At 36.4% G+C, this 15,187-nt stretch overlaps 1 protein-coding gene across 2 annotated transcripts in view; it reads right to left on the minus strand.

Moving 5' to 3' along the window:
* Positions 1-15,187, minus strand: part of LOC107085810 (potassium/sodium hyperpolarization-activated cyclic nucleotide-gated channel 1-like) — an 81,621-nt gene that overhangs the window by 27,479 nt on the left and 38,955 nt on the right. For both annotated transcript variants that reach the window (XM_015376361.1, XM_015376363.1), the window contains exons 3-4: positions 13,066-13,227; positions 2,145-2,363 (exon numbers count right to left, since the gene is read on the minus strand). In XM_015376361.1, coding sequence (XP_015231847.1) covers positions 2,145-2,363; positions 13,066-13,227 — 381 coding nt within the window. The remainder of the gene's footprint in view (positions 1-2,144; positions 2,364-13,065; positions 13,228-15,187) is intronic.

Raw genomic sequence — 15,187 nt, forward strand, 5'->3', positions numbered from 1 at the left:
TATTGAACAATGTGGAATGATATAATACTTCATTGTCAAATGTTATCACACTAAAACACCTCTTATCAAACCGTACTATGCTGTAAGTGAAAATTTTTTCATATAATTTAGAATTACTTTGCATCACACAGTATTGTATCATAGTCACATTGGGTTACATTGTTTTGCAATGTATCAGATCATGTTCCAAGTTATCATAAGCCATGAAATTGCACTATATTACACTATATTATTTTATTTAATGCCAGATTTTTCCATACTCTATTATACTGCATTAAATGACATCATGCTGTTGCATGTATGCAATTCTAAATCTAAATCCTTCTTTCTCTATTGTCTCAAATAGAACTAGCTCCTCTGTATGATAAGCTCCTCAGAGCTTATCGTACAGTTCTACACCATATCATATTGTGCTTAATAATCCTGAAATGCACTGTAAGTTTATTGAATAATTTAATGACGTACGATATCATGTCAAACAGTATGATTCTGTGTTTTACAGTACTATATCCAATCCTGATGTATCATATCAAAATAACAATGCAATATCATGTTGCATTAAAGTGTATCATATATTAATTGCATTTTATATTCCTTTTTGTACACTATGTTGTTGTGCTGCAATGAAATGTATTTGAATTTAAATCATATGTATTGGTCAGTAGTTTTCTAAATATTTTTGACAGATATTGAATTGTCACTTTATGTAAACAAACTAAAAAAAAGTTTATAGTTTCATTAACTCGTATGCAAACATCGGTTTTCTTTAGTTGACTGCATTGTTTAAAGATTGAAACTGTGATCAAAGGAGAAAAAGATTATTTTATGTTTAAACATTCACTAGCCTAAATTATACCTTGAAAAGAAAACACAGGATTATTATTTTTACTGTTATTCTGAAGTAAATTGTCAAATAACATTTTTGTCTTAAACTAATATTTACGTTATTATGATAAGCTTTAATTGAATAAAACTGATTTCTTTAGGAATATCAAATCACCTCAATTTAAATGAAACTCAAACTAATTGCATATTGATTTTCATAATCATCTTATCACAGTACCTCTAATTATATATGCTGCAGTGTAGGTGACCACTAAGTATCTGAGAATCTCATGTATTGACAGAAAATATTTTAACTTCTACTTCTTTTGAGCTGCAGTGAGATCATTTTAAAGCAAGAAGCATAAAGACAAAAAGACTCATAAGATCATTCAAATACTTGTTGCAAGATACTGTATATGACTAAGAAGCACATTAAAAAAGCTAAAGACCTGAGCACAGAAATTAAATCTGAATATTTGTAGGCCCTTTAGCTTTTCTGAATTCCTGTTTAAGAGATGATGAAATAATTCTGCAAATCCATCTTTCCTTGACTTTATGGTTTTCTTCTAAAAGCAATGTTCTTTAAAATATGAATAAACAATCAAAGTAATAAATAACTAAATGCTTTACATGGTAGGAAAATCCGTTTGTCTAAGCTGGCATTAGTAATTCTGCAGCATAAGGTAGAGTTCAGCTTTTTGTTTTAATCATACATGTATCCTGACGTGACCCAACCAAGGGGATTGTAATCCCCACAAGTACAAAGTCGCATGTACAGCACAATAAGTGGATTTTGACTGCATAACAAAGATGTATAGAAGTTAAATTTGGCGTCTCGTGTGCAAACTCTGAGCACATCGGTCATTGCCGGCTGTTCTGGGAGGAGCCCATGCCCCTCAGCATAATCACAGATGGTGGCTGGGGAAAATGCGAAACAATAACTGTCCATGCGGAAGAAATATATAATGATGTAACAGGAAGAATTAAAGGAACAAAACAGCAAGGTATATTCTGACAGACTGGTCATTCAAAAGCTCAATGCTGACTTCAATGACCTTCTTTTTAGCTGCTTTGGAGAAAGATGAATCCTCTTTTCAGGACATTATCCTGATTTTTCATAATCTACGAGCAACTGAGGGTAAAGCTAATTTAAGTTTTGCTGCAAAGAGCAAATCTCATGTAAAACCCAAAAGAACCAATCAAACTAATACCTGATAATGCCGCTATCTTTCTAACCTTAAATCTTACATTCTGGTATAAAGCAAAACCAATCTACTTTTAAATTCTTTCTTGTGTACAATGACATGGCCCTTACTTACCTTCTCTTGGTACTGCCTGCGTGAAGAATCCAGTGACTGGATCAGAGCTGTAGCATGGCCCACGAACATAGCATAGCATGTGGCGCCCACGATCATGCTCAACATGGTGATCCACAGGTCAGACATACTGACGGGCGCCCGGGCACCATACCCAATACACAGCATATGGCTCATGGCTTTGAAGAGGGCATAGGAGTACTGCTTACCCCAGGATACATTCTGCAAGGACAGAGAGAGAGGAGAGGGGGGAGAAATGTTGGGGGAGTTACTGCAAGGCAAGGCAGTGAAGAAAGGATGGCTTTTCTTTGATGGAGCAATGGCTTTTAGCCAGCGTACTTGTCAAGCCTAAGAGCTTAATGCTGACATTCTATCTGTTTACTTTCCCTTTCTGCTTTCACTGTGCCAGGACCTACTTGAACTCCATATTTTTATTTTCTCAATAGCAGAAAAAAAATCAAAGGTATTACTCTAATCCCTCATTGCATGTGTTCTGTTGACCTGATTAACTTATCTTCTGCACCTGCCCTGAACTACACAAGAGCATTTAGAGCTGTATTTGTAAGGTCTCTCTTATTCATCTGCGTATCCAGATGAGTTTATGAGCAGCAGTGTCAGCCATTCCTCTGTCAGGAAATAATCTAATCAGAGACTTGCTCAAATAACCTTGTAGTTTTAGAGCAGGCTTTTTATTGGACTACTATTTCTAATTAGGGTTGGTTCCAATTTTCTTTTTGACGGATTGTATCATTAAAAAAATCCAACTAAATATGATTATTGTAATAAATATTAATCATAAAAGAAAATATGTGCAGGTTTCTTGAATCCGATGGTTGTTTTATAGCCAAATAATAATTTTAATTTTGTAAGACATGAAGCATAAATCTCTAACATTATTTAGATTTTAGTCCGCTTGAAAAAAAGGTATCAGAACCGACTGGTTTTTATGTGTCTACGGACCAAATAAAGGGAGTTTTAAATTTTGATCAACTTATATATAGAATAGAATTAGCTGACCCACCAGCTGGTCCCCTGGGTCACTGATTTACATCTGACTTGGAATAGTGTAAGATTATCTTAGGATCAGCATTGCTCCAGTTGAAGGCTCTTCTAGTTTGAACTGCCAGAAATGATGCAGAATTTTTTTTTTAGAAAAATGCACCATCACTACTTATTTTTTTAAAACAGAAAAACAACAAGTCTTCCTTTTTAATTCCTATTTAGACATAAATGTAAAATTCAACATGAAAGCATACTCGCTGATACTTGCAGCAGCGTGTGACTTTGTGGTATTTAGACATGGTGCACTTATATATGAAAAAGAGCTCAGTTGGAAAATCAGCTAATTCTACTCCCAGAAGAACAACAGGTGGGTCATTGATTGACATCTCACTTGAAATGTGCTTGGGCGAATGGGAGTACAGGTCTATAAAACTCTACATGTCTCTCTGGTGCGAGCTGACAGAATTAACAAAAACTCCTTATAGATGTCAAAACATTTTCAGAAGAAATTAGCAAAGGTGCTGTTGCTTCTGATTCAAGCCTGTTCTATTGTTTTGTTTGTTTGATTTTACGTCCACAGGTTTTATGTAAGAAACAACAGAATAAACCCTGAGGCAAAAAAAAAATTTATAAAAGTGCATCAGTTTGAATATTATTGCAATGATTTACACTCTGATTTTCAGGAACTCTCCCCCATGTTTGATGCTTCCGTTTATAACAGCTTTGGCATCATGTCCTTGGCCTTCAGGCAGTCTGAGTTACATTTAGCACTTTTAAAAAAAATACAAAGCACATTAGAAGTGACTTACATTTAAATATTTATACTTAATCATTAAAATGTGTTAATGTTTTATCATTATAACAAACTAAACATTCTAGTTCAATTTAAGCTATCTAATGTCTTTTTTCCTTACTTTTGTTGGTCTGAACCCTAACAGTCATGCTCGAAAGTGAGAGCTGCAGGACTTAGGCTCCTCATTAACATGGTACTTATTGAATGGTAAAGTGTGCTCATTTCCCAGAAGATCTCTAACAGGACGACTAGTACTGTATGCAAGAGAACAAGCCCTTTGAGGTCGAGGTACTCACTAAGTGCAGAAAGATTTGCAACTCCTCCTTTTTACAGGTCAAACAGAGATTGTTAGAAATGTAAAATAGAATGCTAAAAAAAAAAACTCGACTTGTCTCCCACAGATCGAAATTATACCATACGTGCAGCAACAACTCTGTGTTTTATTGCTTTTTTTAAACAAAAGACAAAGCACCACAAATGCAAACAACATGAAAATCTAACGCCTGCTGTTTTTGTTGTTCTGTCATGTCACTCAAAAGCTGTTTATTCAACATTTATTCATCATTTCCTATTTTAAAAACTTTTTGAAAGAAATTTTATCAACTGACTATTAGGGATTTTTCGGTTAGCTTTCTTTAATGGACATTATGCACTGTTGTTTTCATGTTTTGCCCATTTATTTGTGTAACAGAATTAATGTGAATCAATTAAAATATACAGTATAACACTTTACAATAACTGGGATGTTCTACTGCATATGAAAAAAAAACAACATTCATTCAGATTTCGATAAATCAAGGATAAACCATAATTAGAATAAATCTAATTTACCTTTGGGTTTGGTTGAGAACCCACATGCTAACAGTAAAGAACAGTAAAATAGGATTTTCAAAATGTGTGTTTATTTATTTTACATTGAAGAATCTAAATGATTAATGTAGACCACCTCATCAAGTGAGTCCAATCTGAACATGAAGACTTGATGAGATTACTGGAGTCTGGTGTGCTACTGCTTGGTTGGAAAGAAAACCTGCAGCCACACAGTCCTTTCTGGAACCACTTTGACACCTCTGATCTAGACCATCCAAAACGCTGCCATCAGAGTCCAGACTAACATTGGGAAAGTTGATCATATCACACTAGTTCATAAATCCATAAACTGGCTCCCTGTTCATTAAATGATGGATTTTAAAATCATTCTGTTTGTCTATAAAGAACTAATTGGGATTGGTCCAACTTTTGTGAGGTGGTGGTCTGGTAAAACATGACTTAGGACACCAGATGATGCAGCATTTAGTTTGTATCCTCCTGTACTCTGAAACAATCTAAATAGTATTAGATATAGGGAAATGGGGGAGTGGTGGCCTAGTGGTTAGAGCATAGAGCTTGCAATCCTGAGGTTCTGAGTTCAACCCCCACTCCCACAGCCTGCACTCTGGGTCCCTGAGCAGAAGGCCCTTAACCCGACACTGCTTCCTGGGTGCCGCGCAATGCCAGCCCAGTGCTCCCCTAGGGGATGGGTTAAATGCAGAGATTTAATTTTGTTGCTCTGTACTTGTGACAGTTCAAGGACAATAAAAAATCAAAGAGTTTTTGTCTACCCCAGAATCAGGTTAAAGTATCAATCCAAGCACTGCTTCCTTTATAAGAGATTGAAGCATGAAAGTGAAGATTTTTAGAATTCCTTTTTTTATTTGATGATTTTAAGTGTTTCTAATATTTAGCCCCATTTTTTCATATAAAATAAATGTTCTTTATAAAGCCCTCTGGATTGCCCTGAGTATGAATGATTGTCTATAAATAAACCTGCCCCACCTTGCTTTTTGTATTCTCCCACCTTCACAGTGCTTGTAACACTCCTGTTACACTACAAACGGCTTTGGAACAGTTGTGTATGTGGTGTGCTATGCAGCATGAGTTTGACCTAAGAACACACCCCCACTAACTAAGCAGTTAACATTTAAATTAAATAGAATAAACAGAACAGTATAGAACCTAATTGTCCCACAATAGGGAAATTCTGGACCTGTGCATGAGACTGTGAACAGCTTTTCAGTGTTTGCATGTTTAACTTGTTTACTGCAGTATACGAGATTAACGTTTTGTTACATTTAAATTCCGTAACTAGAGGACTAACCATAAAGATAGAAAAATACATACTTCTTTAGGAGCCATCTATGTTGGAGGATTACATACATTGACTCCACGCTAACATCTTCAAGGATTATATGCTTTAGAGCTTTGTTTAGGCTATGAAATGACTGACTTTCTGCATTGTTTACATAACAGAGATGATCCAGTGATAAAAAGGTCAATGTTTGGGTTAGTGCCAGTGTATTATTGTAAGGTCTCCATATATGGGAGGGGCGGAAATTGAATTTCATGGGCATTAAAGCTGTACACCTCATTTGTAATCGAACAATGTAATGGTGGGAAGCATTGGCAATGTGTGTGTGTGGGGTGGGTGGTGGGGGCTTTTGGAGGCTGCAGGCGTTTGATGCAACTTTGACGTTTAATTTGATTTGATTACGTTCTGTGTGCAGTGTGGACTTTTAGGTGCTGACAGAAACTCTTTAAAGGGGTCATAGAATGATTTTAGAGGGTATTTGGTGCTGGTCCTTAAGGTCTCTGAATAGGGTGTGTAACATTGTTTGGGCTGAAAAATGCATATTTGCAGTTCTATGCCCCCTAATGCAAGCCTGGTTAAAAGCCCTAGAATGAAAAGACAGGTTTTCTTCTTTTTTATGCTATGCTATATATATTTAGATGAGCTGTGCACTAATTGGTTGGTTTACAACGAGCAAAGCTGCTGAGCAAAGATGCATCATAGCAACAAGCACTCACTCACTGAAACATGGTCCGGGAACCCCGGCGGACGGGGATAGGGAGCCAGCGGGGTACGGAGCGACTGAACCCCACCTGGTGATGGTAGCCTGGACAACAGCGGCCCTGTGATTCCCCCCCGCCTGCCTTACCAGCACCCCTCCTCTGGCTGAGGACCAGCAGCTCATGGCCTCTCTGCTTAGGTCCAGTCCAGTCAGCGGCTAAGCAGTCAACACTTCATTCTGCCTTGTTGCTCTGGCAACTTATTTTCGACCTTTTGGGATTAATTAAGTCTTAAACAAGGTTTAAATTTTAGCCGTTGGACAAAATTGTCTTCAAACACAAATAAACAACGCCAAACTCACTCCTACAGAATATTCACTTGACACTAGTAAGCTTGTATGAGTGATGCAAACAACAACTTTTGAACAGAGCATAAACGAAGAGAAATAGGCTCTTCCATGCTCTCGCACACATTTAATAGACTTTCCCCCTCAGGAGTGGGTACAGGGTTGTGCAGACATAATGTGTCAGAAGGACAGTTTGTATTTGATGCTCCCTCTTTAGAACTGCTCTTTGGGACTAGTAAGTCATTGCTCCATTACTGTATATCTCTCTGCAGTTTCTTTACATTCAATAACTCTGTCAGTCATTTCCTGTATCTTTTTTTATTGTCATCACACACTATATTTGTCATACCATCAGTCTGCAGACCTAGGCAGTCCTAAAAACCAAATGAAGCCCCTTTCCATCCCATAATTTAAGTATCAGATGCTACAAAGTTTCTTTAATCTAACAGTGCCATGTGCTAAGCAGCATGTTTCTGCAGCTAACAGCCTGACAGGATTTCATTTCATTAGTCACCATCTTGTGTCCTCAGGTTGCCTTACACAAGATTTAGCTTGTTATGTGACCGGCAGGCATGTTGCTGATTCACCATCGCCCCAGTGTTGAGTGTCACCCAGAGGCGATGGTTGTTGTTGATACTGATGATTAACTGTGAGCCTAACAGGATGCAGGAGCTGCTTCAAAGAGCACATCCTATCCTCTTAATAGCTTTGTTTTGGAGGAGAAAATAACATCCAAGTTCCCCTGCAAAATACTTCAAAGTTCGGAATGTGAACTTTTCATATATGTGTGTGTGCTCCTGTCTAGGCACCAGAGAGAGGAGCATTTTTCTGATGTCACCATCTGATTGAGGACCAGTTTTGTGAGGACATTTTACTCGTTCTCACAAGCTATTTTGCTAACTGTTAGGTTTAGAGCTAGTTGTCAGTTTGGTTAGGCTCAGGGTGAGGTTTGCACTGGTAATGGTTAGGCTCAGGGTGAGGTTTGCACTGGTAATGGTTGAGTTTAAGGTTATTCTTGGGGTTAGGGCATAGAAAGGATTGAAAATGACTGAAAATCAATGGCAGTCAAAGTGAGTTAAACCATTGGTCTTTATTACATATAGCAAGAGGAGAGTGTATGTGTGTGTGTGTCTCCCTACTGTTTCTGCCTGTCTGTCTCCACGCATAGGGCTGAATGTTCACCGGTCTAAGCTGACTATATCTTAATATAAGCCCATTTGCATAGCACACATGATCCTGAACACATGTCCGTATGCAAACAAATAAAATGGCCCATTGCCCTCTCAAGAGAGCCAGCACAGTGACAGCGGTATTATCTTGTCTGGTGATTAAGTAAATGCAGCCTCTAAAGAGTAAGAAGGTACTCTCAGGCCATTAGTCAGAAAGATAACAGCCATACAGCCTGTACTGCAACACTCAGCAGTATCTACAGTCCTTACTCTTCTAGCTCCAGTTGGAAACCAAGTTCAAACCAGCTTTAAAAAAAAGGCATCAACTCATAAGTCTTAAGCAGGATCTAATAATAAAGTCAGTTAATAAAAAAAAAATAAAAAATTGAGTGATGATCATTAAATTACGTCAAGAAAATTGTAATAAACTGAATAAAAACACCATAAAACAAAGAGAGAGATGTGAAGATATTTCGACCGTGTATGCTAATGCATTGTGACAGTGTGAGAAGAAGGATCCCACACATGGGTGCGACTTATCACTTTGTATTTGCCAGGCCACATTCAGCACACAGCCCATTACTTCAGCAAAGATCCATGGGGAAGAGGTTCAACAATCTGCTGATCAGAGTCTGGGACATTCCACCATCTGCTCATAAGAAAAAGTCTAACAAAAGGAATTTTAGCACCAGTTGCTTACAAGCAAATTAGCAAATTGCTAATTGCGCTAAATTTTTCTCTAGTTTCAATTTATGTAGATTTAATTCAACGCCCTGGCATGTGCAGACTGAAATATGTCTAAGCTGCTGGTTATTAGGAAAATCCTTTACTATCGAAACACAGCATTTACAATAGTCTTATTAAGAAATGGAAGATCTGAAAAGGATCTTAACCATAGTTCTCCATTCGTATATTGCTCTTGCTCTTTTTTTTTTTTTTAACCTAGGATTGATAATTACTTTTTTATGGCCTGGGGGAAAAAAAGGTTCAGAAAAGGATGACTAAATGAATCTGTTAAGCTAGCTAGTTAATTTAGATTAAGCCAATAAATATGTCATGTTTTTAGACTGTGGAAGGAAGATGGAGTGCATAGTGAGAACCCCTCCACGCAAGGGGAGAGCAGCAAACTCAATGGTTCACATCGTAACACAGATGGTATGGAAAGGACACAATATGAAGACTTTATAACTAAAGAACAACCAAGAACTTAAAGTGTAGGCAGAAATGAGTCCAAATTACTTTCACCCTAAGCGTGGTACCAAAGTAGATAACAAACCACAAAGTCAATATTTTTGCTGTGGCCAACAAAAAACCATACTAAGCTACACCAGCTTTGCCCAGGGTGACTAGATAAAAAAAAAAAAAAAATGTAGCACAACTAGGATGCTTATGAGGGACAATGCAGTACAGAAGCATCTTTTTCAGCTGTGCATCTTTAGTAAGAGTCACTTCTAAAGTGTTGCATTATATCACTCGTATTAATTTGAATAACTACTTATGAAAACTTCACCAAAAGCTCTCTGTGAATCTCCTGTCATTGGCCTTACCTAGTTATAAACATTACCCCAGTTTTTATTGTGGATGCATTTGCTTTCTTTAACCTGACAGTGAGGAAAATAATTGTGTCTTTTGGTTTTACTCAGTAGGTCAAATTATAGTTTAACTTAATATAATGTTATTTATAAGACTTTTTGACAGGGGTCTACTAATGATCAACATAAAGGAAAAAAATAAACCTGACATAGATTTAGGAGCCTCGGGACATGTTTGTTTTCTTGTTTCTTCATGCAAATTAATGTACAGCTATATGGCATTATAAAGCAAGAGAATTTATGTCGTTGGGTTTAATGATTTAGGTCAACCATCCCTTCAGCAAACATTTTTGCCTTCTTAGTTTCAAAATATTGCTGCATTCTCATGATTTAAGCATTGCATTGTTTAATGAGCAAACTGTCCTGCCATATAAGGGGCAACAAATTAGCCTTTTACATGAGTTAATTTTATACTGATTTGCATACAAGAAGGAAAATCTGTCAAGCTCATACTGAGCAAGGGCAACAGTATGTAGCATGAACACAGGGGCTCTTCATCACCAAACTTCAGGATTATTAATAAATACAAGTTGCAAATCAAGTTGAATGCAACTAAGGAAGATTTCTCTCCCGATTTCTGTAAATGACTATTAGTGAGGATGATTTGTAACATTCATGAGGGAAATTAGATCAGTCCAAAGTTTTTGGTTTTCAAACAGGCAATAATCTGTTTTGTTCCATCTGTTTGCATGAGTAACACATGTAAACTGGTAGTGAACGTCCTCTGCAACTTATGGCCTCAAAGTAAAAATACAAGTGGGAAACAGAATCATGACACTGAGCAGAGTTTACATTTCACCTCAAGCCCAATGCCTTCGAGTGGTCAACATGCGTGTTGAGCAAAAATGTTTATCACATAGAAGGAGATGAGAAGAGATAAGACTTCCATAGCCGAGCATTTACAAGCAGCGTGAGCCACAAGGCATGTACACACTTCTGCACAATCATGTTGTTTTGAGAGGGGCAGGAATGTTTGACCCCAAACTTAAGGCAGAGGAGGAAATAATTCTTTGGAAGAAACACACGCACAAGACCAAGAGGGCTACAGGGAGAATAATTATGTTATAAAGCTGTGTTTTCCAGTCATCTGTACTACAGTGAAGCTTATATTTAGTTTTATCCTATTAACACTTTTGACAGATTAAATAATTGTTAAATCTTCATGTTAACACACCTGTGTTGATTTTTAACTGAAAGATGGCATTTGATTTAACTGCAAATAAAAAAAAATGCCAGATCTGCCAAATTATTTTTATATGAAATCAAGCATGTTCCTTTTGTAGATCAGCATGGAACTGTGTGTATATGATTGTAGACCAGGCACTGCCCTTGACTCTAAGGTAAGAATGCCTCGCATGTTTGATTGCGCGACCCCCCCTGCCACTCTAAAACAATTTCTACCCACAGGAAGAACAGAAACCTCAAAGTCAAACTACACTATGGTGCAGTTTTTAGTACTACTGCCTTGCAGCAAAAAAGTCCTGCGTTTGAAACCCAGCCAAGGGTCTTTCTGCATGAAGTTTGCACTTTCTCCCTGTGGGCTCTCTCTGGTTACTCTTCTTTCCTCCAAATTACCAAACACATCTAAGGTGTGTGCAACCACTCAAATGTGTCTTCTGTCTTTTGTCCAAAGACTGCTAGAGACAGGCACCAGCCCCCATGTGACCCATATGGTAAACAAATATAAAAATGGATAAAAGGATAAATTAGAATTGAGTTGTCTCATTTCCTTAAACTTATAAAAGCCAACACAAGTTAATGTCTTAATATCCTGTCCATCACTACAAGTTGTACTCTTCCATATCCCTCACCATTATGTTACATTGGATACACCTATAGGCTAAACTTTAATGGTCTAATGATCTAATAATTGCATCAGGACAAGGAATGACTTCTACTACAACATCACAACTGCAATGCAATGATCAATGGTGTATTTCTTTGTCATTCTGACTGTGCAGAAAACAGAAATGAGAAGTCTTACAGTAAATAAACAGAGAAAAGCTAAAGGAATGTAATCAAACTTGATCAATCAACAAAGCCTACCTATCTATAGGTTCTGTATTATTACTCTATTCCCTGGGAAAGGTAGGTGCAATATAAGCATGATATACTTGTCAACATATTTTCTTTTTCCCAACAAGCTACTTTAAGTATTGTATGAACACTTTAAAAAAGTTATGCTTTTAAATATACCTTTTTAACTGCTGTTAAAACAATCTCATATATAGCAAAGCAATTTCTACGCTCATGTAAGAACATTGGGGATGTTTTTCTCTAGTTTAAGCGATGCCATTAAAGGTTAATACCTTTAAAAATCATTCTGACCTCTTAAACTTTCACACATTTTTTATGTTACAACAAAGAAAAAAAAAAACGATGTGTTTTTGAATTGATTTGTATTCAGTCCTCTTTAATTTGATTACCCTAAATTGAACCAAATGCTCTGAGAAGTTGCGAAAGTAGCAAAGAGAGCCCATCTCGTTCTGTTATAATCTGAGTATGAAAAAAGCTGTTCTGGGAGGCCTCAGAGGTATATGAGAGAACATTAAAGGACAAACAACATCATGAAGATCAAAGAACACACTGGTAGCAGTACAGTGCATCATGAAGGATGGAAGCTAGTCAGACACGAGGGAAAGATGGATAGAACTGAATAAAGGGCAGTTATGAAACAAAAGATTAGCGTTTAGAGCTCAAGATATCGTAACTAGACGAGCGGCAAAAATTATCTGTCTTTACATGTGAAAAGTTTATCACTTATTTATTAGGGTCTTTCCATTAATCTATTATCAACCGAATAAAATATTAATAGGTTTGTTGATGTAGAAGGCCTTAATATAAACCTGTTTAGTTTTATAAACAGTTTAGCAAGATAATGTACAAGAGTGATCACATCAAAAACTTTAAAAAGCTCTAAAAAGCTTTAAGAGCATAGAGATTCCTTAAATGAATTACACTTTTTTTTTTTTCAAATATTAAATGTTAAACCTGTTTAAAGTATTTGAACATGAACATTATAAATGTGTAGTTTGGAATAGTAATAGTTAAATTGGTGAAAATTTGCGTTGTGTTCGTTAGATATGCAAAACATATATTTTGCAGCTGACTATGTCAAAACAATTGGATAAAAAAGTATTAGTTTTCAATATAAATATGGCTTTATGTAAGAAAGTAAAAAAGTGTAATACTTACAACCATACCATTTAGGGATACCCAGCAGTCAGGGGGAAAGTCTTGGAGGAGAGGCACCAGATACTGGAGACAGCCATCCCAATGACACAGAAGCAGCATCATCCCTATCAAATTAAATATTCTTACCACTGCACTAGCCAGATCATAGGTCATATGGAATATCTGGAAGACACAAGCAAAGACAGAGAACACTCTTAGACTGCATTATAGTCTGGACATTCATACATAAAACTGATTGGTTGAGGATAGTATTCAAAAAGGAAAAGTCCCATTTCAATTGGAAAAATGTGTGTATGTGTGTATCTGCACTTGCAGACACTGAGCTGTACATAATTCAGTATGGCCACTTTCCAAAGCAAACAGAGCTGCAGAGGAAACACAAATCCAGTGCAGAGGACAGCAGGTAATGCAGTGTAAATTAGTTGAATGATGAAGAGCTAGAAGAATAATTAGCCAGTTTGTGAGTTTAAACGCCATCAGCAGGAGATGAATTTTACAGCCATTTAATCTGAGCCTGGAAGTTTTTAGAACAAAAAGTCATCAATACCAAGAAGCACATCTGCAGAGAGAACTGTGTCATTTATACTGGATTAGGCGGAGGTGAATGGACTCACGCCTGGGTGGCCATGGCGCTCATTCAGAGCTTCTCATTAGCACATGAAATTATCATTAGCATGAGAAACCAATTACTTACTTCCAGGTTAGTTAGGTCACAATCTTCTTTATGCTGCAGCTTAATGTCTCCCTACTAGAAAAGCTTAAAGATTGCTTCTGATTGGTCCGTTTTGCACAATAAACCAGCAATATATTTCAACTTGATATAATAAAAGCAAATGATTTTAGACGATTCTGATCTTTTTAAAACAAATGGCTTTCTAAGTCACAAAAATAGTGACACTTGTTAAGAAATGGGTTATGAATCATTTAGCACATCATTAAATGATATGATGCAAAAAGACCAACAAAGTGATTTAAATATCTGAAAGGTATAAACTTTTAACTTTTAAAGCACACTAAATGTATTTTTCTATATTATGCATTTTTTATTCTGCCGTTACATGTTTCCTAAGTGAGATTGTTTAGTAATGTGTGAGTGAACCCTTAAATAAGATTATCACATAGAGAAGACAGTAACAAGTTATGAAAATTAAGGCAACCACACTGGATTTTGAGGATAGAGACGGTGAGAAAATATGTGTTTTTGCTTTTTCCAACTTCAGTGCCATTAAAGCACTAGTCAAGAACTTTAAGTTTTGGTCAATGTTTCCTTCTCCCAGTGGACAAAAGCTGTACTTTATGTGCCTGAAGGAAGACAGCATTTCCCATGAGGCCCAGCATATAGTTTAGTAATATCCTGATTTCCCAGTCACCTGTAGTTGGATTGAACTACATTTCAGTTTCCAGTGGCTGTTTGAAATATGTAAAGCGTAAAAATGTCATATGACAATGTTAAAAAAAAAAGAAAAAGTTTAACTTTGGTTTCGTACTGTGTTCCTATATATTGTATGAAGGTTGAAAAGTTTCCTCATGTAGGTTTAATTAAATCGTGTCCATCACCCCCCCCCAAAATTAGATGTTATTTTTATTTTATGTTGTTTTGTTTTTTTTTAATAGAATAAATCAAATAAAATGATGCACCACTGCTGAAAATCACGATGTTACAGAGATTCACTGATCAAGAAAAGGTTTGAGGACCCTAAACAGGCAAAAAATAATTGCAAACAGAAAAAGTTATTAAGTTATTCAAATTTGGAGGAAAAACGTATTTCCCATAAATGTGGAAATCATGCATCACCCTTAATTTTAAAGACAAATACCGGAGATACTGACTGCATAAAATCTTTCTTTTTTTTGTGGTTTGATGGTAACATAATACTTTTCCTGAGTAGTTAAAGCATGTGAGATATAGTTAGTGCCTTGTGTTTCCTATTTGAAGTACACATTGGCAAGAGGAGCTTGAAAGTGAAACAAACATTCTGGAAAGGAGGGGTTTAAATAAGATAGCCACTACGTTTTAATGATCTTTGCATGTCTTGCATCTTTATTATTATAATTTTTTTATGGGTTAAGTTTTGAAAAAATGGTCACATTTCTTTTTTCTTCCTCCTCATATCAAACAATC

The sequence above is a fragment of the Cyprinodon variegatus genome, unplaced genomic scaffold, assembly GCF_000732505.1.
Source record: "Cyprinodon variegatus isolate N-32 unplaced genomic scaffold, C_variegatus-1.0 Scaffold134, whole genome shotgun sequence".
In the NCBI taxonomy this organism is placed as follows: Eukaryota; Metazoa; Chordata; class Actinopteri; order Cyprinodontiformes; family Cyprinodontidae; genus Cyprinodon; species Cyprinodon variegatus.